This window comes from Guyanagaster necrorhizus, assembly GCF_019112545.1.
Source record: "Guyanagaster necrorhizus MCA 3950 unplaced genomic scaffold BT62scaffold_6, whole genome shotgun sequence".
Classification (NCBI taxonomy): domain Eukaryota; kingdom Fungi; phylum Basidiomycota; class Agaricomycetes; order Agaricales; family Physalacriaceae; genus Guyanagaster; species Guyanagaster necrorhizus.
Window position 1 is genome coordinate 246465 of NW_025064885.1, and position 21053 is coordinate 267517.

General features: G+C 48.4%; 11 protein-coding genes across 11 annotated transcripts; 5 read left to right on the forward strand and 6 right to left on the reverse strand.

Moving 5' to 3' along the window:
* Positions 1 to 136: 136 nt before the first annotated feature.
* Positions 137 to 2806, reverse strand: BT62DRAFT_917656 (uncharacterized protein; the record flags this gene model as incomplete). Its single annotated transcript, XM_043184056.1, has 1 exon — positions 137 to 2806. The coding sequence occupies one exon, from the start codon at positions 2804 to 2806 to the stop codon at positions 137 to 139; it is 2670 nt and encodes an 889-aa protein (XP_043042477.1).
* Positions 2807 to 2896: 90 nt separating this feature from the next.
* BT62DRAFT_928981 (uncharacterized protein) lies at positions 2897 to 3316 on the forward strand. The gene has a single exon (XM_043185615.1). It carries the CDS (start codon positions 3090 to 3092, stop codon positions 3267 to 3269), a length of 180 nt encoding a protein of 59 aa, XP_043042478.1. The 5' UTR covers positions 2897 to 3089; the 3' UTR covers positions 3270 to 3316.
* On the reverse strand, positions 3164 to 3858 carry BT62DRAFT_928982 (uncharacterized protein; the record flags this gene model as incomplete). The annotated part of the gene is made up of 4 exons (XM_043185616.1): positions 3164 to 3391; positions 3442 to 3640; positions 3691 to 3698; positions 3745 to 3858. 4 exons carry the CDS (start codon positions 3853 to 3855, stop codon positions 3326 to 3328), a joined length of 384 nt encoding a protein of 127 aa, XP_043042479.1. The 3' UTR covers positions 3164 to 3325.
* A 101-nt stretch (positions 3859 to 3959) lies between these two features.
* Positions 3960 to 5774, forward strand: BT62DRAFT_963760 (P-loop containing nucleoside triphosphate hydrolase protein; the record flags this gene model as incomplete). Its single annotated transcript, XM_043188699.1, has 9 exons — positions 3960 to 4022; positions 4081 to 4518; positions 4563 to 4674; positions 4723 to 4868; positions 4919 to 4989; positions 5046 to 5136; positions 5188 to 5312; positions 5364 to 5507; positions 5562 to 5774. Exons 1-9 carry the CDS (start codon positions 3980 to 3982, stop codon positions 5772 to 5774), a joined length of 1383 nt encoding a protein of 460 aa, XP_043042480.1. The 5' UTR covers positions 3960 to 3979.
* A 98-nt stretch (positions 5775 to 5872) lies between these two features.
* Positions 5873 to 6910, reverse strand: BT62DRAFT_1073523 (uncharacterized protein; the record flags this gene model as incomplete). The annotated part of the gene is made up of 1 exon (XM_043178941.1): positions 5873 to 6910. The coding sequence occupies one exon, from the start codon at positions 6908 to 6910 to the stop codon at positions 5873 to 5875; it is 1038 nt and encodes a 345-aa protein (XP_043042481.1).
* A 55-nt stretch (positions 6911 to 6965) lies between these two features.
* BT62DRAFT_963764 (uncharacterized protein) lies at positions 6966 to 11715 on the reverse strand. Its single transcript, XM_043188700.1, has 11 exons — positions 11599 to 11715; positions 11489 to 11550; positions 10969 to 11430; positions 10411 to 10917; positions 10302 to 10358; positions 10102 to 10248; positions 8347 to 10051; positions 7977 to 8287; positions 7792 to 7923; positions 7493 to 7738; positions 6966 to 7438 (listed from the first exon to the last, which is right to left on the reverse strand). Exons 1-11 carry the CDS (start codon positions 11651 to 11653, stop codon positions 7169 to 7171), a joined length of 3954 nt encoding a protein of 1317 aa, XP_043042482.1. The 5' UTR covers positions 11654 to 11715; the 3' UTR covers positions 6966 to 7168.
* A 38-nt stretch (positions 11716 to 11753) lies between these two features.
* On the reverse strand, positions 11754 to 12997 carry BT62DRAFT_928984 (rhomboid-domain-containing protein). The gene is made up of 5 exons (XM_043185617.1): positions 12533 to 12997; positions 12418 to 12485; positions 12226 to 12362; positions 12089 to 12169; positions 11754 to 12032 (listed from the first exon to the last, which is right to left on the reverse strand). The coding sequence occupies exons 1-5, from the start codon at positions 12893 to 12895 to the stop codon at positions 11803 to 11805; spliced, it is 879 nt and encodes a 292-aa protein (XP_043042483.1). The 5' UTR covers positions 12896 to 12997; the 3' UTR covers positions 11754 to 11802.
* On the forward strand, positions 12958 to 13695 carry BT62DRAFT_928987 (transport protein particle complex subunit). Its single transcript, XM_043185618.1, has 4 exons — positions 12958 to 13263; positions 13313 to 13374; positions 13425 to 13510; positions 13559 to 13695. The coding sequence occupies exons 1-4, from the start codon at positions 12968 to 12970 to the stop codon at positions 13649 to 13651; spliced, it is 537 nt and encodes a 178-aa protein (XP_043042484.1). The 5' UTR covers positions 12958 to 12967; the 3' UTR covers positions 13652 to 13695.
* Positions 13696 to 13714: 19 nt separating this feature from the next.
* On the forward strand, positions 13715 to 15757 carry BT62DRAFT_928989 (uncharacterized protein). Its single transcript, XM_043185619.1, has 3 exons — positions 13715 to 13958; positions 14013 to 14502; positions 14558 to 15757. Exons 2-3 carry the CDS (start codon positions 14074 to 14076, stop codon positions 15590 to 15592), a joined length of 1464 nt encoding a protein of 487 aa, XP_043042485.1. The 5' UTR covers positions 13715 to 13958; positions 14013 to 14073; the 3' UTR covers positions 15593 to 15757.
* A 487-nt stretch (positions 15758 to 16244) lies between these two features.
* Positions 16245 to 18196, reverse strand: BT62DRAFT_656016 (actin-like protein Arp4p). Its single transcript, XM_043181786.1, has 10 exons — positions 18098 to 18196; positions 17773 to 18033; positions 17523 to 17721; positions 17370 to 17464; positions 17202 to 17323; positions 16998 to 17149; positions 16827 to 16944; positions 16598 to 16774; positions 16429 to 16548; positions 16245 to 16376 (listed from the first exon to the last, which is right to left on the reverse strand). Exons 1-10 carry the CDS (start codon positions 18114 to 18116, stop codon positions 16338 to 16340), a joined length of 1302 nt encoding a protein of 433 aa, XP_043042486.1. The 5' UTR covers positions 18117 to 18196; the 3' UTR covers positions 16245 to 16337.
* A 40-nt stretch (positions 18197 to 18236) lies between these two features.
* Positions 18237 to 21000, forward strand: BT62DRAFT_1073527 (ribosome biogenesis protein ERB1). The gene is made up of 8 exons (XM_043178942.1): positions 18237 to 18662; positions 18710 to 18858; positions 18908 to 19133; positions 19185 to 19831; positions 19884 to 20131; positions 20188 to 20321; positions 20371 to 20558; positions 20614 to 21000. The coding sequence occupies exons 1-8, from the start codon at positions 18291 to 18293 to the stop codon at positions 20876 to 20878; spliced, it is 2229 nt and encodes a 742-aa protein (XP_043042487.1). The 5' UTR covers positions 18237 to 18290; the 3' UTR covers positions 20879 to 21000.
* The last annotated feature ends 53 nt before the right edge of the window (positions 21001 to 21053 follow it).

A 21053-nucleotide genomic window follows, 5' to 3' on the forward strand; every position in this document is an offset into this window, starting at 1 on the left:
TTCTTCAGGTATCTACGCTATCTATTAGGCAATGCCATTCTTACAATGCGCATGCGGGCGCGGCCTTCAACTCGTTTTCAGCCCCCATATATCTTCCTCCTTGTATGCGTTCCAGGTCCTTCGGGGCACGTTTTTATCATCGACTTGCCAGGACATGACGGTCGACAAAATGCTTGGATACAGTCTCCAGCCCTTTGTATGTTGCAATGGCGCACCTCCATAAGCGAACACTGCTTCGCCAACCGGCTTGGTTTAAGCAACTTTTCTCTGGATTTGGTGAGAGATACATGTCCACACGACGGGTATACCACTTTTCAGCGTCGGCAGTCCAAAACCCGACGTTTAGTGCAGAATATTTGAAACTAGCGTCTTTCGGGAACCAAGACATGTCTTGAGTAAGACTGTACCCGTCGGGAGACCGGTTGTACATCTTATAAACCCCACACATGACATCCATCTGGGATTCACTGAGGCTTTCCTCCCACATGAAAATCTCGCATTTTTCTCGGCCTAGGACTGTGAGTCTATGGCATTTGCCATAGCAAAAAATGTCATCGGTTGGGCGTCGGAGGACGGCACTATAATCTTCGGTGTGCTCCATAGCGAGGCGCCATATTATCCCTCCATGCATCAAAGCAGCCCTTGCAACGACGGGATCATGTAATAACGCGGCCCTTCTGCGCACATAAGATATGTAGTCCAATAATCCAGCCTTGAAATTGGCTGGTCTGTATGGGATGAGTTGAGTATGGCGAGCTTGACATCCGTTCTCGTAGGATTTTCTCCAAAGCTTTGGACCCGAAGGATCTGCTTGAACGCCCACGGTGAAACGGATACCATGGCAGCAAAGTTCCTCTATTAAATCATCAAGACGCGTCACTCCCGATAAGCGTAGACAGTGCAGAACATCGTCAGCGCGGTAGACAATGAGCAAGTACCGCTGGTCCAGAACCTTTGATTCGCCTTGGACTTGGATGCGGTATCCAGTTCTTTCTTCACTTCCATCGTGCCATTGGACGGCCTGAATACCCAGAGAAGAAGGGTCTTTACCCAGATAGCTATGTGATTGAGGCGATAAATCCCACCAAGCAGCGGATATTGTGCAAGAAAGCACATGTGGCGGCTGCACGTGTGAAGCCGTTATAGCATGGTTGCCACTGTCTTCCTTCTTCGACGCATGCCACGCTAACCATGAAACGAATTCTCCTAAGCTCAGAAGACTCGAATTTTCTACTCCTTCCTGTGGTACGCTGAAATGGTCTAGCGATTTCAGACAGGTGCTGACCTTTGCCTTGTCCACCACAGTTAATGGACCCGGATCTGTTGGTCTGGCTATTTGTATGCCAAACCGGAAGCGCAAGACATCCTTCAAGGACCAATATTCATACTCTTTGGGCTCAAGATCTTCCTTGAGCACCTGGGTTTGTGCCTCAAAGAGCTTCACATATGCCTTTTCCCAAGCCTCTGCACTACATGGCCTAGAGCACCTCAAGCTGGATGCTGTCAGCTTCCTGACTGAAGCCTCAGCGCCTCTCTCTCTAGGAAGGGGTGGATATTGCTGCTGAGGAATATCACTGTCAGAGATATGTCTCCTTTCAACGTAATCTTTGTTGTCGACTCGGACTTTTTCCCGAACGAAAACGTCAACACTCCTTGTCGGATATTGTTGCTCCTCGGAATACCGATCAAGCTTTGCAGCCCGAGCATGATGGCTGTGCTTTTCATTTGCCGACTTGTCCAGGAGCTGCAGTTTCTTTGAGCGTCCATCTCTTTCCGCAGAGACGCGGGTTTCGTCTGAACAACTGGCAGCACGAACATCCACATATTCAGTGGTTTGTTGAAGCATGGTTTGTTCTGACTCATTGGCTACAGACATTTCACCAGCCTGCCACCTAATGCCAAGCTGAACGTCGCGCGCTTGAGGTTCAATGTGCTTTGCTGTGGTACGATGAACAACCTTATTGGGTGGGAGCCGAATGGCATACTTCTGAGATAATGACCGGTCCAATGCCTCAAAAGGGCTCGTGATCGGACCCCAATCTATCCAGACGGGAATGCTGTATGCGGTGTACGCTTCCAGGAAATTTGCAACATTTTCGCATACCCGAGGATCTACAAAGAGACCGACTCGCCGTGATGCCTCTTCACCTTGCCAAAAGCCACTATCATTCTGAACTAACCAAGAAGTTCGAATGAGATCGGTCCAGTTTCCGCCAACTTCCTCTGTGAGCGTGATTTCCCAGTCGTCCCCATCCTTTTCCGCCAGAGTGAGCGCCAAGAGAAAAGAGATTTCCCCTGCCAGTACTAAAAATGCGTCCCGCGATCGCATCGCGGCGTCTTCCATGTCCATCTTGTGGCATTTCGCATGGTGATATCCATACTCCCATGGCGGAGGGAATCTAGGATAGGGAAATCTTTCGACACAATCCAATTTTTGTCCTAATGTTTTCCTTAGGATACCCAAAAGATTTTCCAGATGCTTCCATTCGTCGGCGACTCTTGTTTCCAAAGCCCATTGTCCCGGCGAAGGAGAAAACAGTGGGATAGACGCGGACGAATAGTTCAGGCACTTGAACAAAACGCACTGATAAACGCAGCTCCGATGGACAGGAAGAAACCCCTGGTATGGCATAGTGTCGGAAGCCCAACTGCGTTCCATGAACTTGTTGGGATCTGGAAGCCACAAACTTTTCGGATCTTGGAGGGGTATGCCCCTCGCAGGCACAAGGGGAAGAGTGTCTGATTCCAGACACAAGAACAAGTGGTTGTGATCATCTTGAATGGTCGTACGAATTGGCGAGGGCATCGTTCTGGGGGTCCGCGTCGTTCAATTGGTGACTGAAATCCGTAACGCATGAAAACGCACCGACAGACACACCACCAATGCACTATTGTTGATTCTAAGGCTGGTCTCTAACACGAATACCTATAATTCCTGCTAATGCACCTCTTGCGATCCGAGTTGTCACTCAAGATCTCCGAAGAATCAGCTTTGCTACGGCTCGCGAGGACACTTGGACGGGTATAACCCAGATGTTTTGCTTTGAACACCCAGATAGCTTCAACTAGGCAGCAGCGTAGTCTTTGGTATGCCCCAAAGTGCGAGTTTGTGGTCAAAAGTTTTGCAAGTTGTCATTTCCCACCAAGCTGTGTGGTTCGGATCAATTTCGCCTCAGCGCGATCTCGCACTGTTAATGCTGGCTAAAGTGCATCTTACAATGTATGGAAGCCTCTGTGGTGGTTTACTTGGCACAAAACGCCGATACTGATATACGCTAAAATGAGTAGCCAAGTTGTAGTTAAGTGTACCACTAGTGAATATTGCTCAAGATTTGATGTCAGAGTGCCCTAACGAACGGCCTGGCTGAACTCGATCACGAACTCGCTGTTTCTGAAGAGCGGTTGAGCTCAAGGAAGTACTGAGAGAAAGGTGTCACATACAAGAGCTTTGAGCTCAGGGAAGCCGCCCTCTATCTTCCTATCCCATAATAAATGTGGGGACTCATTTTCAACAATAATCCAGACGCGGAAACGGCCGGCAGTTTCATCTGAGTTCAGAGGATGCAGAGATATATTCCCTATCAAAGGCGGCGGAAATGTCAAGAAGAGCTCTGTCTGCGTCCACGTTGCTCTATGAAGCCTGGCGTACATTGGGCGCTCGATTTATTTACCATGTTTTTGCAAGCTTACCATCGGCACTGGAATGCGGTGAGCTGGGGGATAAACGCGAGTAGGTGTACTCACCCTATTGCAAAATTCGATGGTGATGCCAGTGGTAGTGGAAGGCGCCGGAAAAACAAATGTGGAAGGATCTAATAAAGTACCACTACTTGGTTGGACTTCATTGGACGACATCGTGGCGATGGTCAAGCAGTGATTGTTTAGTCTTAGTCATTCGCCATGCATGTGATGCGTTGGCAATATTGACGCGTTGTTTGGTCCAACCGGACGCGTCCTTCCTTTACCCTGAACCACCATCATGACAGCCACTGAAGCCCCAAAAATAAGGTGGACAGTTCATGGTATGCTCTTTCATCGATGAATCCTTCATTATGCCGTGACTGAAGCGTCTCTGTATAGTTGAGGTTCGTTTGAAATCCCGAGCTACCGCCAGGTTCGAAACGATTCGCCATCGAGTTCATGACTGGATACATACATTCGACCGCATCAACTTGTCCTCGACTCTTATCGGATGGGAGGTCGTTCCAGAACTGGGGACATCTGTTGATCGGATCGTTGTCTGCGAATCAACATGTCCGTCACAGTCTCTTCCACTAGACGAGTTGACCTTACAGGTCCACGTTTATCAACCTTCGGACACCGATTCCTTTGAGGAATTTTCCAACGGCGCTGGCTCCAAAGATGACGAGGATGATACAATGGCTGCAAGTGTCTGCGAATTGCCCAATCTAAGCTGGGAGGGTCTCTGGGATTCTTTGATATACGCGGATGATATAAAGATGAAGCTTTTGGACTACATTCATGCCACTCTCATCTTCAGCGATGCTGACGTTAACTGTGAGTACATTATGTTTAGCGGAATGCAGACGTTAATCCTACAGTCAATCTTGTTTCATGGAATCGCGTCGTTCTCCTGCATGGACCTCCCGGAACAGGAAAAACATCACTGTGTCGTGCACTTGCGCAGAAGCTCTCCATCCGCTTATCCCATCGGTATGATCATGCTTACTTCTAGCCGGTGCACATTCTCATTATCGACAGTTATACCAATGCCCGATTACTTGAGATAAATGCTCACTCCCTCTTTTCCAAATGGTTTTCAGAATCTGGAAAGCTCGTCCAGCGGCTTTTCACAAGTATAACAGAACTTGCCGAAGAAGAAGATGCTTTCCTCGTTGTCCTCATAGGTTCGTCTTCTGTTCCTCATCGAACATTGAACTCCTCTGATTGTCTGTAGATGAGGTAGAATCTTTGACAGCGGCAAGGGCCGGGGCAATGGCAGGTACGGAACCATCGGATGGCTTACGGGTACGCATATATGCACCTTCTCAACATTTGCCTAAGATTTCATCAATGTCTTTCAGGTCGTGAATGCCCTTCTAACCCAATTGGACAAGTTGAAGCACAAGAAAAACGTCCTGGTCATGTCGACAAGTAATCTTGTAAAAGCGATTGGTGAGCTATTGCATCTACGTCCATGCTCTGGAAATCTCACGTATTCTGCAGATAGTGCATTTGTAGATCGAGCAGATATCATACAATATGTTGACCTTCCTTCTCGCGAAGCTATATACGATATCCTCCGTTCGTCGCTATGCGAGATTGTGAATAAAGGTCTCGTCACTCCTGTTGTAAGGCATCTCCTTGTATACGGCCGGCTCTATCTTGATTGCTATGAGTAGAACGTTCCTACTCTACAAGCAGCACGAATGTATGAACTGGCAGCTCCCGCACAGTCTACGCCATCCGCTTCAGCACCTATAGATGCTCACGCAAAGTCAGGGCATGTAGCTCTCAAGCTTCGTGCGCTAGCAGCTGATTGTCGAGTAAACACGCAACTTATTAAACGCCGCCTATGTACATGCTGATTTGGTTTTCAGAGTCACGGCATGTCTGGTCGAGCGCTGCGCCGGCTTCCCGTGCTTGCTCTCGCAAGATATATAGGGATTAGTGGCGTCTCTAGTGTTGCACTATCGTCACCTTCAAAAGGGCATGCTCAAACACAGCAGGCGTGTGCAGGTATCGACCAATGGCTGATTGGCATGGAACGGGTCCTTGCAGAACAAGCAAAGGAGAAAGAACGGTTATCATGATTAAACGGAGACATCTTGCTATTGCTGCTCTCTAGCCAGACGTAATTATTGCATGTTATGTGACCACATCACCGTGTACTTTGACAATGTACCAAAACCTATTTCTGCACAATACGGGCGAGTTTGCGTCTACGTTGTGCCAACATCCGAAGTCTCATTGCTGATGTCCTTAGCTGTTCCGCTTCCGCTTCCTCTCTTTCTGCGCGTTGTAGAAGAAGGTCGACGAACTCCGCTTCTAACACTCCATGAGCACGCATCGTCAGAGGAGTGACGTTCCCAACTACCCCAGTGCTTCCTTGCGACTGCAGATCCACAGTTCTACTAGCCTCGGGAAGCAAGGATGGCCGCAGGTTTGATTGTAATGGTTTGCGTTTTTCTAGACCGTTTCCCGTACGACCAAGTTCATCGACGACCAGGCGAAATTGCGCGATCGTCGACGCAGACAAACTTGAAGCAGGGCAGGTATGAGTACGTAGGGATGGTCGACGTTCCTCGAATGGCGGGGAGGGCAGTGGCGAAACAAACTTTTTCGAATGAAATAAGACGGGGCCCACAGTTTGAGACATTTTAGCAGTGTATATTTCGTCGCATACAGGCAGATGTGGAACACTCGGAATTTTAGCGGCAGGTGGAGGGCTAATAAGATATGGTAGATTGTGCCCTTCAGCTGCGTCCGTGGGTGGATGGTTGGAATCCAAGTGTTCAAAAGAACGAGATGATGTGATAAGAGCGGGATCCAGAAGGTATCCGGAGTGCTCTTCTGAGACACTTGGATCTGGTGTGAAGACTCGAAGAGACGGAGAGCGCAAGAGACCTCGAAGGATAGTTGGACTGAGCTTTGAGAAATGCTTCATGCGTAACGGGGTAGACAGATAAGGATGTTTAACATCGCTTTCGTCGTCCCTCGGCGGCAGGGAGAATGACGGAGGCTCGGCAAATGGCTCCAAGGGCGGCAGAAGCGGCGAGATAGCGACAGGCGAGGTACTGTGCAAATCGCCGTTACTGACATCGAACGCCTTGAATAGATATTCCGCGCTCTTTTCATCGAGGGAGATGGTATCGGCGAGACATTGGAGACACTTGGGACGGATAATAGATTTCGCAGATGTGTATCTGTCGACGTTGGGAGATACCATGACGAGATGAAAGGACAAGCCCAAGTCCATTCAAGTCAGGAACTATATGTATCGTCTGAGCCACAATTCGCCCCGATCTGGATATATTCATAGCTAGAATACTTAACATAACAGCAGTAGGGTAAAGGACACAGGAAAACGTTTAGTGTAATAATCGTACAGTTGTAGAGCCATGCTGGAAAATATATCAACAAGTCATGCAAGCCACGTTAATAACATAGTTGGAACCGTCAACGGTTGCCCAGATGTTTCTTGGTTTCAATCAGTAGGTCTGGGAGACATGCTGGTTCGGGTATCCAATCTTCTCATTTCTTTCTCCAGCCGATTGATGCCTGAAGTTTTGTTCGAATTCGGTAGTCCCCGGACACCGTGCTTGTCGAATAGATAAGTTAGTAGGTTCTTCTTCTCGTCGGCTAGACCATCCAGAAGAACGAATAGATGTGTTTCATCTCGAAGCACAAGCTGGGCAGCAATTATCACAGCGGCCGCCGACTCTCTCACTACAAGAGAAGTTTTGTCGTTTAGCGACTATGACAATCAGTTTAATCTTCAGCCCAAACAGAACATACTGATTGGACTCACAGCGATGAGAGTCGTCCTGAGACGTGGCATCTCTTCTTCTGCGATTTCTGCGGGCAAACGGAGGATAAATTTCCCAAGAGCGATCAGACCAAATGCATATGTTGCAGCTTGGACTTCTTCGTCCGAAAATTCAGGGTGAAGTTCAGCTCTGAAGGTCCGTAGGCAAGCATGCATGGTGGTCAATCCATACACGGGCTCTACGTGGGAAGTCAAGGCATCACGGATTGTGTTGGTAGCCTCCAATACCTAATCAACGCAAAAATAAGAAACCCATAAACACATGTACCTAGCACACTTACATTAGGCTTGTTGCAGTAACGTATTCGTAGTAGGACAGAAAGCATATCTGCTTCATGACCTTCAATATAGGCCGCCTGGTTTTGCAGCACTTCCCATAGGACGATAAGCCCGTACTCGAGTTCTTCCTCACTCTAGAATGGTGATATAAGTTAACGTGACAACAACGGGAGGGGAACGAAATTACTTTGAGTGGGTTTAGACATTGGATAAGTGCATTCAAGAACCGGTCAGAGTTATGGTTCCTCTCCCATATATCAGAATGAAGGTTTGATACAAAAGAAGAACTGACAAAGGGAGAAGGGCTCCCGGAATAACCCAGCTCGGGACTCATGGGCGATGATGGGTCGGCTACAGGGTTCGCTATACAGAAAAGAGCTATCCGTCGGAGAAGATCGACGTCGACATCGCCAGATTTCATGCGGGAAATATATCCTTTTAGTTCCCCCTCATGGTCTGAAATAGTGGCGTCTTCAAAACTTAAACAGTGGGCAATCACTACAGACCATGATATCAACTACTAAACTTATTCAGTTAAAAGAAAACCCTCCACTTACAAGCCTTCCGCTTGAGCCACCAACCATTCTCTTGTCGACGGTCTGGTCGGAGGACATCCATCAAAGACGGCGAGCTGGTCTTGTTCATGGGGCTATCTTTGAAAAGCGCAGCCTGTCGCATGACAGATGTAACTCGGTTCACAGGAGTGGTTGGCGGCGCCTGTCCTTGAACAGGCTGTAAAGGCGATGGCTTAGCCTTCATCTTAGGCGTCGCAAGCCCATTAGTACCACCGGCAAAGAGCGATGCGGGTATCACAGGATGATCTAGCTCTTCCTCCTCCGGTTCTACGAGCTCCAGGAGTCGCTCAGCGGCACTCTCTGCCTGCTCTGCGCGAGCTCTTAGCGCATCTTCAACAACAGCCTGGCCACCCCCAAGGTCAACCACGGAATCAGAAGACAGTACATTAGGAAGACCAATGACGGGCTTCGAGCCTACCGATTTCGGCGAAAGTGACTGGGACTGGGTATCTGACTTCGGCGTAGTAGCAGGGTATTGTTCGAAAGGTGCAGAAAATGACATGAGGTTTATAGAGTGATCATCAAAATCAGTGTCATAATCGGGTATTGGTATGCTTTGCGCTAGGAGTAGAGAATCTTCTGGACCTGTCGCGTCAATTAGAAGGGTAGAGTGTCGAACCTGTGTAGGTGTAGTGACAGGTCTCTTGGTGGGACTGCGGCTTGGCGGCGAACCTACAGAGGACGGAGGGGAGGCAGGTAATGCTGTTCGAGCCGCTCTCTGAAGAATGGACTGTCGATTGGTAGAACCAGAAAGAGGCGATGATGGAGATAATGTGCGCCGTTGAAACGAGTTTTCGGGAGAGTGTGGAGAAGAAGGTCTGACTAGACTCACTCGCGGATTTGAACGAGGAGGAGAAATCGGTGTAGCCCCTGCACTCACAGGACGGCTGGGGTTGTTGGATATAATACGAGAGCGCGTTGAAGGAGGCGAAGTAGAGGTACGCAAAGGGGATGAAGGTCGCGGTGTGAATCTTGATGGAGGTGAAGTTGATGCCGGTGATAAGGACCGCTTGAAAGGCGTATGAGAGGCAGTGGCTTGATGCCGCAATGTAGGAGGAGAGGTCGCAATTGCTTTCGCTTTGGCTCGGCTAGCTGCGATTGCAGCTGCTACACTACTTTTCTTAGTTGGTTTCGCGGCGACTGGCGGCAGGATGGCGACAGCATTGGGATCAGGACAGGCCTTTTCGAGCTGCTTTCGAGCTACCGAATCTAGTGATTCGGAGATAACGCTGCCGCGCTCTGGCCAGAAGCTCTGAAAGACCCAGAAAGATTTTCGCGCTTCTGCTTTGACGGCAGGATTAGGATCCCCCAAAGATTTCTTCAGTGATTTTTCCAAAGTCTCCAGCCCTCCACTACTTTCTATCGTCAATTTCGCATGCTGACCATGGACTTCCAAGTAATGCTTCGTATGGCTCGTCGCATACGTTCGTGCTTGCACTGTCTTTTCCTGTAGAGTCTGCCAGAGCAGAGGGATGAAAATGCGGGGTGTGCCAGAGGTGTAGTTTATTATTGCTGTCACAGCTGTTTGCGACTCCTGAGCCGTGATTTTCTTGGTGAATCCAGCCATTTTGAGAAGATTGGAAAGGAGAACATCGCAGAAAGGATCCAAAGCGATTCCCAAAGCAGAAGCCAATTCGCTATAGAGGGAAATAGTATTCGTAGCAACTGTCGTTCGCAGACTAATCAGCTAAGTGATAGATCAGTAATTGGATCGCTGCGTCAGAAAGCATCATATACCGATTTTATCGACCACTGGATGAAGCCATCTTTCAAGCAGGCCATGAAGGTGTCAGGATACCTCGTATGAACATCGCCTTTGAGCATGCCGCGCACTCTGGTTATGGATTGGTCGCGTATTGCCCAATTATGCTCCGTTTCCTTTCCCTGGAAACACAAACTAAATCAGCCATATCGTTGACATACAAAAGAATACTCACATCAAATGGTTTTGCCATGCCTAGAAATTCGTTCTCCAGATCGCGACTGGAAGCTATCTAATTGAAATATGAGACTATGTGGGGTTTACGATATACTAACAACGCTCACGTAGACAGCACGAATCTCGGAAGCCTGAGACTCGTCAACTGGGGTGATTATACTGGGAGACACAGCGCCAGCGCGACTAACCGGCCTTGGGATGCCCGTCGAACTAGCAGCTCTTGGAATTCCATTCCCGGCAGATGTGGAGGACTTGCGATTCTGAAGCATCATGCTAGGGGGGATATATTCCTTTGTCTTCGTGACGCTATCACTACTCTCTGATCCCTCTCTGCTATGAAGCCCATTCCCCGTCCCAGAACCGGCACCTAGAAGTTTTGAAAGCACTCCATCAACGATCGTCTTCCTAACGCCTTTTTTGGTTAATTCTTTCTTCAAATCAGCACGGGCCGCATCAGTGACTGCGGGTCCCGAAAAAAGTTCCACCACGGATTGACGCGAACATTCCCGTACATGAGCATCTGTGTCTTCGAGACTGTCGACAAGGAGGGTCAAATAAGGCCGGATAGGGAATGTATGGTGATTTCGGCGAATATGGACAAGAGCCAGAATGGACTAAGGTGAGGTGAATGAACACGTTTTCGGTGCGTACAGAGTGTAGCATACCTGTTCTCGCACCTTCCACACCTTGCTTGCTAGTCCATTTTCTCGAAGGAACCTTTCAAACATCGCTAGCGGTGTTTCGGGGCCCTTGGTCCCTCTTGAATTGGTAGACATCATGCCAGTCCCGCCAGCACGATATGCGAAACCCCCTAGGATTACTAAAGCTTCCCGAGCCTTGGTTTGAGCCTTTTCCTTATCTCCTAGACGTTCTATGAGTCCGCCCGCAGGAAGAAATGCAGTAAGCAGTTGTCGGAGGGTGACACTGTCCACGAATGAAGAAGAGGAGGATGTTGATGAAGACAGCGAGGGCGAAATGACACCGCGTCCTGCAGCATAAATTACATGGCGTGAGACGAGAAGGGGTATTAATGGTGGCAGAGCAGAGAGTGTTGCCGCGGTGAGATGCTGGTTCGACGTTCGTAAACATGCCTTGAGAACATTGATGAGACTGTCGGGGTCGTCGATCTGTACAGCACAGCTGGCATTCAAGAGATAAGACCTATTGGTTCTGAAGAAAACATACCTCTGCGCCGGATTCGAATTCAGATTGAAGTTTGGTTAATGCGTCGACTTTGACGTCAACATCTAGTCGCGTTTAGTTAGGATTGAGGAAATGGCGCGACGAAACAGTACCGTTGCTTTTGCATTTAATCACCAGTTTTCCGACAATTGAATCATTTGGATCCATTGCAGGACAAAGACGCAAATGAGGCCCGTACAGTGGTAATGGCGCGAGAAGGCAAAGTCTGTCGCGTAAACACACACAAATTCAGTCATAGGTTGCCATGTACAAATACTACTCATGCATTCCTACAGGCAACAAATGTATAAACTTCTTTAGAATATACGGTACTTCTTGGCTAGGAAGTATCCTACGCCCGACAGCATACCGGCGACATGGCCTGCATGGGCCTGAGTGTCTGCTTTGTAGGTCACAGATGAATAGGCCTCCCAAAGGAATATTCCTGGAACAAGGGCCCAAGCAGGAATAGGTATGATTCCGTAGAGTGAGAAAATCATCCTTGGATTGACACATGCAAGGAGGGATATCAATGAATACACAGCGCCTGAATTTGTTGACGTCAGGTCAAAAAATGACCGTAGAATTAATCATGGTCCTTACCACTTGCACCCATACAAGGTATATCACGATTGTCGACGATGTTGCTCCAAGCAACGTGGCAAGCATTAGCAATGACTCCTGCTATATGCATATATGAAAGTCCGCTCACTGAGACGGAGTAAGGTATGTAAACTTACACGCCAGATAAACCCCAATAAATCGCTTATTGCCTAACATCTCAAGCATTGTTGGGGCGAAAAAGAAGAATGTAAAAGTATTGAAGAACAGATGGCCGATGCCTTTATGGGAAAACATAGCAGTGACAAGGGTCCAGCTGGCGCGAAATGAATGAGTTATTGCGAATTTGGATGCAGGGTCCGTGTACGCACGGCCGGACGAGAGTGTTCCGCCAGCTGCTGGTGAAGTTATCCTGCATCCACGAATAAAAAGGGTGTCCCTATGCTAGCTGATAAGCTTCATATGAAGGCAGTAGAAAAAATATACCCTTGCAGCTGCGGCTCGCGCTTGACCATGCTCCGATATCCATGCCAGGAATACGAGACCATTTATGCCCATAATACCGTAAAAAATGTAGTTCCCTGGGATCTTGTCAAGCCAATCGAAGGGTCGACGAGACTGTAGTGAGCTGTGATATGGTCGAATACTGTGCGACCTTAGTCTAGCCAATATAGAGCTGAGGGATGACGCGGACGCGCTAGTAGATGGGATCCCTATGATTCTGTGGTGAACGTTGGAACGGCAGTGTGCAACAAACTCTCTTCGAAATTGACGTGTTACATTGGCATGAGAGCGCGAGAGTGTATTCGCAGAGAGGATATTTCTGCAAGGGAATGTGAACGGCGTCATGGAAGTCGGAAAGCAAGTGAGCATTGTTTGTCATGATCATTGGGGCCCTGTTTTGGCAGGTGTTCCTTGAAGATGTCCCTTCATCTGTTCGTGCTCTCGCCGTCTGACACGCCCATCTACAGTCTTACACATCACTCGACCAAACCCGTAACCAACGTCCCATCTCCGCTTGCTTCAAACTTGCCGGCTTGGTCGACATCCGCGTTCGCTGGAACGCTAACCGCGTTGTCTGGCGCGTCCAGTGTCCCGCATCATACGACTGGCGGCACAGTTCGAATGGGCGGTGGACAGGACCGACATGTGATACAGATGATAGCGAACGCAAGCCTGGATGTAGTAGAGGATGTGATGCGCAAGGAGAATACGATGTATGTTCATCAACGGGCTGTGAGACAATAACCCTGACAACAGATGGAGGTATCTGAAATCGGTGGATAAATTCAACGAATGGACCATTTCAGCATTCATCACACCAGGCAGTTGGTAACTTAATTGCTTTCTTGCTACCTTTCTCATTTGCTCTATCCAGATACGAAATTTGTGCTCTTACACGAAAGCAAGAACGACGATGGCATCAAATCTTTCTTCATGGACGTCTGGGAGTTGTATGTCAAGGTAACCACTGTGCAGGAAGTAGCCTACTGCGTACTGACCCCGATCCAGACCATGTTAAATCCTTTCCACACTGCGCACACTATTATCAGAAGTGGAGTATTTGATGCCCGAGTACGGCAGAGTGCGAAAAAGTATTTATAATTAATTAATTCTGGATTAATTTATAATTGATGTATCACGTGTCCCATTGATAAGTCTGTGGCTGCGCTCCGGCTTTCTCTCTCACTCTCGTTGACCTGGCTTTGGGTGGCCGCCCTTTCTCTTTCTTTATATATCGTCGTCGGCGTCCTCTGAACATTTTCTCTGCTCTTTGCATTGCAGTGTGCCAGACCGCATTCCAAAATACTCCTCTTCTTGCCGCCTAATCTCTTCTTTCTTCTTCTCAAGTCTTCCACCCAATATTAGCCACTGCGTCCACTTGTGTTCCCCACCAATCCTACTTTCACCGGTAAGTTCTAGAACCCGCTGCGGTTGTTCAATCGCATTGACTGATTTTCCCCAGTTGTATCACCTTACTTTCTGTTCAGTAATCAACAGCACATTAATCTCTTTCTATCGACACCATGACTACCGCACCTCCCAACAACCGTGCTTCTCTTCTTGCAGGCCTTCGCACAGGCGGCGTTCGCTCTTCCTCGACGACTCTTCCTCACACAGCCGCTCCAGGTGCATCTTTTAACATCACTCGCTTCGCATCACAACATCATCAGCCTTCCTCGTTTCCAGAGGAGGATGAAGATGATCAGCTCGCCGAAATGCCTTCACAGAATGTGTATGTCAACAGACAGTACAGCGGTAACCGGACCTTGCCAATGACTGCCGCTGTCGATGGATCCAACAACCGATTTGCTCAACAGCAACGGGGCATGAATCCGAACAGTGCTCCATTCACACCGTCTTTTGCTACCCCCAACATGATAGCGCAATCCAACAATGTTCAAGCTCAGGCATTTCAATTACAGATGATGCAAATGGAGTTGATGAGACTTCAGGTACGTCCAAACAATAGCCGCTCTTCCCGTTCCTACTGATGCCACATCTATCAAGGCCGTTCAAGCTCAGCAACAAGCTCGGCAGTATCAGGCTGAGCTTTTGGCTCAGGCGCAGCGCCAACAGCAACAGCAGTGTCAGAACCGCAGGGCTAGCTTGGGCTTTACCGCTGCTTCCGCAGGCCCCATGTCTACCACATTTGATTTGCGCTCTGCTGCCTTGAGCGCTCAGATGCGCCGGGCAAAGGAACAGCAGCCTCAGTCGTCCGTGGTTGCCGATGAGCCCATGACTGCTTCGTTAGGCGGGAGATTTGGAAGTCGGGCGCCAAGCGTCCCTACGGTTCCAATGGTCAGATACAATAATGACGATAATGACGGGGCTCCTATACCTCCAACCCCTAACTCTACGACCGTCATCAGCGGAGGCACTTCGTTGGGCAACCCTACCTCAAACAACTTGAACTCGACCGGCGCGCTGTCCAAGTCGGACTCTGCCACTTCGTGGAGGCGGGCTGACAGGAACAACTCTGTTCTTAGGGCGAACCGGGTCGTGACTTCCCCAAGCGTCAAAGTGACCCCTCCCCCTGGACTACCTGTCGCAGCACCTAAGGCTCGGCCTCAGCCTCTTCGTTTCAGCCCTGCCGTATCACAACCATTGCCCACTGTAACCATCGATACAAGCGAAGGTGATGACATCGATGACGCTGACTCGACCAGTTCTTCCAAGTCCGGCGGATCCAATTCGTCCCCTACCAGTCCTCATTCGTCCTCTTCCAACGAGATGCCTCTCTCGCCGCGCGAAGAGGCAAGCAAGAAGTTGTACGAAGGTCTGGGAATTGGAAGGCCGCGTTCAACTGTTTCTAACACCATTGGTGGCATCGATGTTTCTCAGGCCCAGGAGTCAGTCCCGATCCCGGTTGTGTTTGGCCACCGGTTGGCCAGCCAACCGACAAGGCAGCCCCGCGGGCCGCCATCGGGGGCCGACGAACTGGGTCCCAAGAACTTTGCAACTCGCATAAGGAGGAAAGCCATAGGGGGGTTGGGAATGTTGATGGGGGCAAGGGAGCGAAGGGAGCTGGTCGACACGTTCTGAATGCTCCTCTCTCTCCTTTGCGAGATATGATGCCTTTTTTTGATTAACAAGAACAGATATTTATTGTGTCGACCTGGTTCATCTGAAGTCGAGTGGTGTTTTAGTAACGTTCGGTGGGAAGGGGTTTGAGTAGAAATCGGAAATACAGAATTGCATCAATGTATCGTTCTTTCTTCGTCCGTCTCCACTCTTCCTCTCCACTTCCCAAAGCAGTTCTTCATCATTTTTAGTGAACTCCTACGTTCCTTCTTTTCATTCATTTTCAGCTTTATTCAACTTTATGATACGTGGGCAAATGTATAGGTCTGCAGGTATACTGGACACTCCTAGCTACCTGGCATTTTCAGCTGCTTTCCCTCTTTTCTTTCTTCTCCATTTGTTACATCAGTTTCCTTCTTTCCTTGCAATTGTCATGTTGGCTTCAGGTCGGTGTCCTTCTGCTACTAATTTTCATTTCAATGCTCACCAGAAAAAATGTATAGATGAGGAATACCAAAATTGCAGAGGAAGAATTAATAATCAAGTGACCTCAAGGCAGTGGGGGAGGGCTTTTTCTTGAATACTCGGGATAGCTGTGCTTCCCAGCGCGTTCGTAGGTCAACACACCTTACCTCAATCCTCGCATTATGTCTTTCCGAAGCCTTTGATTGTTGTAGTGTAGGCAAGTTCGTGTAAATGAGAGGATTTATTTAAATCAATACAACAGGATCCTGGGGCAAAAGATCATAAAGATACATCAAACTGCTCATTTACACCTTTGTGTGACAATGCCTTTTCCATGTTCCTACGAATGACACATGAGGAGGTTGGCCGCCAATGGAAGCATATTGTCTTACCTGCCATTCTTCTTTACTTATCCAAAGCTGATGGAAAGTACCCAGACTCGCCAAAATGCTGCCGCCTAGCCAGCCTCCATATCGGCGCTCAGTAGGATTTCCAGGAGCATGAATTTTGGCCTACGAGAACGTATATGGTCAGAGACCCCAATGACAGAAAACAACTTACGTGAGGGAACGTTCGACCCAGCTCGGCGGCAAGTCGGTCATTGAATCCAGAGAATAAACTACCTCCTCCTGTGAGAACGACGTTGCCCATCAAAACTTGGCGAAGTTCGATGTCGTATGATCGCAGGGATTCACTGATCAGTGCGGGTATCGTTTTGGGTAAAGAGTGATTGGAGGCCTGCAAGCGCTGATTTAGAGCGACATAGACATTGGGTGATGGCTCGACTTACACTCATTTGAGGGGAATGGTAGAAAAATTGTTCACCAACATAGTATCGCTCGGCACCAAACCAAGTATTATAACCAGTAGGGAATTCATACTGTTTCGGCGGTCGACTAGCCGCAGCCCTGGAAAAGTTGGTTCACTTAGACGGTCAACTGTAATAGCCAAAACACCTCACTGATCATTCCATCCTGACTCGAGCACGCCACCCACAGTTTGCAGCCATTCGTCAACTTCACGAGCCTCGTACCATTGACGCCAGCTATTAGTTGTTCCAGTCAGGCGATCCTCACGCAGGGTGAATTTCGGTGGGCTGTTGGGTTCAACAGGCTATACAATGCGAGGTATGACTACATTGATATGGAGGGAAACAGAGACGCACCGATTTATTTGCTATGAGTTGATGTGGAAATAAATCAATACCTCGTCGGGTGTGCGTTGGCTGCGTGAGGATCCTATGGGCACCAGAGTGGATGAGCGATGGAAGAGACGAATATACAAGGCCTGTGGTTCGTCAGAGGAGCGGATTTGAAGGACGACATATATCCACCTTTGCGCAAAACAAATCCGTCCACGACAGGTGTCACGCTCGCCATATCTTGACCGACATCAATGACCAGTGCAGAGCCCTTTCCCGCCGCGAAGCTGAAAGATATTAATCAACAGTGTCCTAGTACGTGGAAAATGGGTCTTGGAAACCTACGTGTTGAGAACCCCGGTGTTGGAAATGTAGAAAGCAGGTACCTGGAATTCTTCGAACATTATTTCGGCCATTCGCTCTCGATTTTCGACAGTATTCCACGAGGGCTCAGTGACTAGGACAGGGTGCTCGGAAGGATTGCATCCCATAACGTTGACGATAGCATGCTCGACCAGGGCATGTATAGGCCCAAAATCGTTTACTGGTAAAAAGATTATCATGGTATCCTATATAGCAGAAATTTGGCACTCACTAAGTCCTCCCTTGATAGGATTGGCTACTTCCATACCGCTTCTCCATACTGATGGTCCAGATTGTCCTATGAAGGATTTCGCCAATTTCGGTTTTGGGGCTACCTCTGTATCGTTTATATCGGCCATAGAAAAATCTCCATCGTCAAGAGCCTTGATGTAGCCATAAGATGTTGGACTTATAACTTTCGGGGTATCGTCTCCTGCATATCCAGCGCGTAATGACGAAGACCCAATGTCGAGGACTAGTGCCGATACTTCATCTACAATTGGCGGAAGAGAGTTTGTTAGAGAGAATAATAAATTTCAGAATGCAGGCACACTCACCACCACCGTAATTGACCATTTTTCAGTGTCAAGAAGGAGTATGGTTCGTAGTTCGAGCAAGGACGTGTTATTGTGATGTGTTTGACATCACCATCCGTGAGAAAACGCTGAAACATTTTTCGATCACGGTCCGGTGTTGTTGCCTTTGAGATTTTTTCCTCTTTACTTTTCCTGGCCCCTCCGCTCGTCGAGAATGACGGCAACAGAGGAGCATAGACGAAAGCGAAAACAACCAGTAAAGGATGACGCGACTGATGGCGTGTTCCACAAGGCCGTAGATATGGTCATGCACAGCGATGAGGAGGGCGGAAGTATTGCTTCAGATACTGACGACGCCGTTGACGAGTTTCCCGGGATAGATGTACACAGTGACACGGACGAGGATGATTCTGACTTTGAGGATGATGACGAGGCCGACGAAGCCGAGGAGGTCCTACAAAGTTCAGATGAGGATAACCATATCTTCCCCAAAGCAAAAACCATCATATCAGACATTACTGGTCAACCCAAGCGAGTCTACCCAGAGATTGAGCCTGAGTATGATTCCGACTCGTCTACGGAAGACGTACGTCCGTTTATTAGGCTCGTATACTCTCTACTAACATTACTTAGGCACCCAATCGTGTCGGTAACGTCCCAATGCATTGGTACGATGACCTTCCACATGTTGGATACGACATTGATGGGAAGAAGGTGCTACGTCCTGCGCGTGGGGACGAGTTAGACAAGTTCTTACTCACTGTAGAAGATCTTTCTTCTTGGTGTGTTTACTGAACAGTTGCATAAAGCGAGTCGTTAAAATTTTATTAGGACTTCCGCGTTTGATAAAAACACCCAAATGGACAAGCCTCTAACAACAGAAGAACTCGACATCATTCGGAGGCTGCATGCAAACGAAGTCCCTGACGCAGAATATGATCCCTACGAACCAATGACAGAATGGTTTACCGGGAAGGGGAAAGAAGAAATCATGCCTCTATCTGCCGCCCCCGAACCCAAGCGTAGATGGATACCTAGTAAATGGGAAAAGCAAAAAGTAAGCTTTCTACCGCTTCTTTACAATCTCAAGTATAATTTCCTCTGCCAGGTGATGAAAATCGTGCGTGCAATACGGCAGGGACGTATCGTCCCCTCAAAACCGAAAGCTACGGCTCAGCAACAGTTCTACCCCATCTGGTCCGAGGCCTCCACATCGCATGCACCACCACTTCCAGCTCCAAAACCAAAACTACCTACAAATTCTGAATCATATAATCCTCCAGAAGAGTATCTCCCAACCGAGGCCGAGCGCAAGGACTGGGAGAGTATGGACTTCGAGGATCGAGAAAGAGATTATCTTCCACAGAAGTACTCTGCCTTGCGACTTGTACCAGGATACGACCGCTTCATCAAGGAGAGATTCAATAGGCAGTTGGATCTCTATCTGGCTCCTCGCGTTCAGAGGGTAAAACTTAACATCGATCCCCAGTCTTTAATTCCGAAACTCCCTAGTCCCAGCAGTCTCAGGCCTTTCCCGATCTATAAGTCCTTGACATTTTTGCATAATGACAGCTTGGCGAGATGCCTCAGTGTTAGTCCGGACGGTGCATGGGTGATAAGTGGAGATGACAACGGCGTTGTCTGTCTGTGGGAGGTCACTGTGGGGCGAGAAGTCAAACGCTGGAAGTTCTCTTCTAAGGTTGGCGCAGTGGAATGGTGCCCAAGGACCGATGTCAGTTATTTTGTCGTCGGCATGTATGTACTTCTTTCTGACACTTTAACCAAACACCCTAAACCTTTCTTACAGCGAGGAGACTATTCATTTTGTTATCCCACCCAATCTTTCGCCTTCTGTGTACAATTTGACATATAAGTTGCTGGCGCCGGCAACATTACCTTCCCCTCCCGATGTCCCCTCTGCCGTAAAATGGACGACAGCACCGTCGAGCTCATGGTCGATAAATCTTCCGATTCTCACAGTGCAGCTTCCGCAAACGTCCGGTTTACCTAAACAACTCGTGTGGCATCGGAGAGGAGATTATATCGCATCAGTTTGTAAGTTCTCGGTTCTAGTTGGAAACAAGTTTATTGATGAAGTTTTTTTTACTCAGCCAGCGGAAGTAATCTTGGAGGCGTTTGGATTCACCAAGTGACTCGGCGGCATTCCCAAGCTCCTTTCAAAAAAATTAGAGGAAGCGTACAGCTGGTCTTGTTTCATCCTCTGAAGCCTCACTTCTTCGTCGCTGTATGTGTCGCTCCTTCTTTTCATGATCACGCCTTTACCCTTGCAATAGACACAACAATACATTCGGATATATAACCTTTCCGAACAATTGTTATTGAAGACGCTTGTTCCAGGTATCAAATGGATATCTTCCATGGACGTGCATCCTTCTGGTGATCATGTCATAATTGGAGGATATGACCGAAAGTTGTGCTGGTTCGATCTCGAGCTGAGTGACAAGCCATACAAAGTACTACGGTAAGTCGGAATGGGTACGAGAACTTAACATAAGCTAAGCCGTACACTTCTACAGATATCATACGCGGGCCATTCGCTCATTGCACTTCCATCCCGCATACCCTTTATTCGCTTCGGCGTCGGACGACGGGACTATACAGATCTTCCACGCAAGAGTTTACAATGACTTGATGACAGATCCACTCATTGTTCCTCTCAAGATTCTACGGGGGCATCAGGTGAAGGATGGGCTAGGTGCTCTGCAAGTGAAATGGTGCAATCACCATCCATGGCTTCTCAGCGGAGGCGCTGATGGTGCCATCAACATGTGGTGCAGCTGATGTGGGACTTAGGGCATAGACTATTTGCGATACATTCCATCATCATGTTTCTCAATTGTCCTTTCTACGAGAAGTCGGATGTTTAGACTTCTTTTCTGAAAATATAAGCAGTAAGTGGGCGGATCGGTGTTTTACTTGTTCAATGTCTGGGGGAAATCACACCCTGAAAAATGTT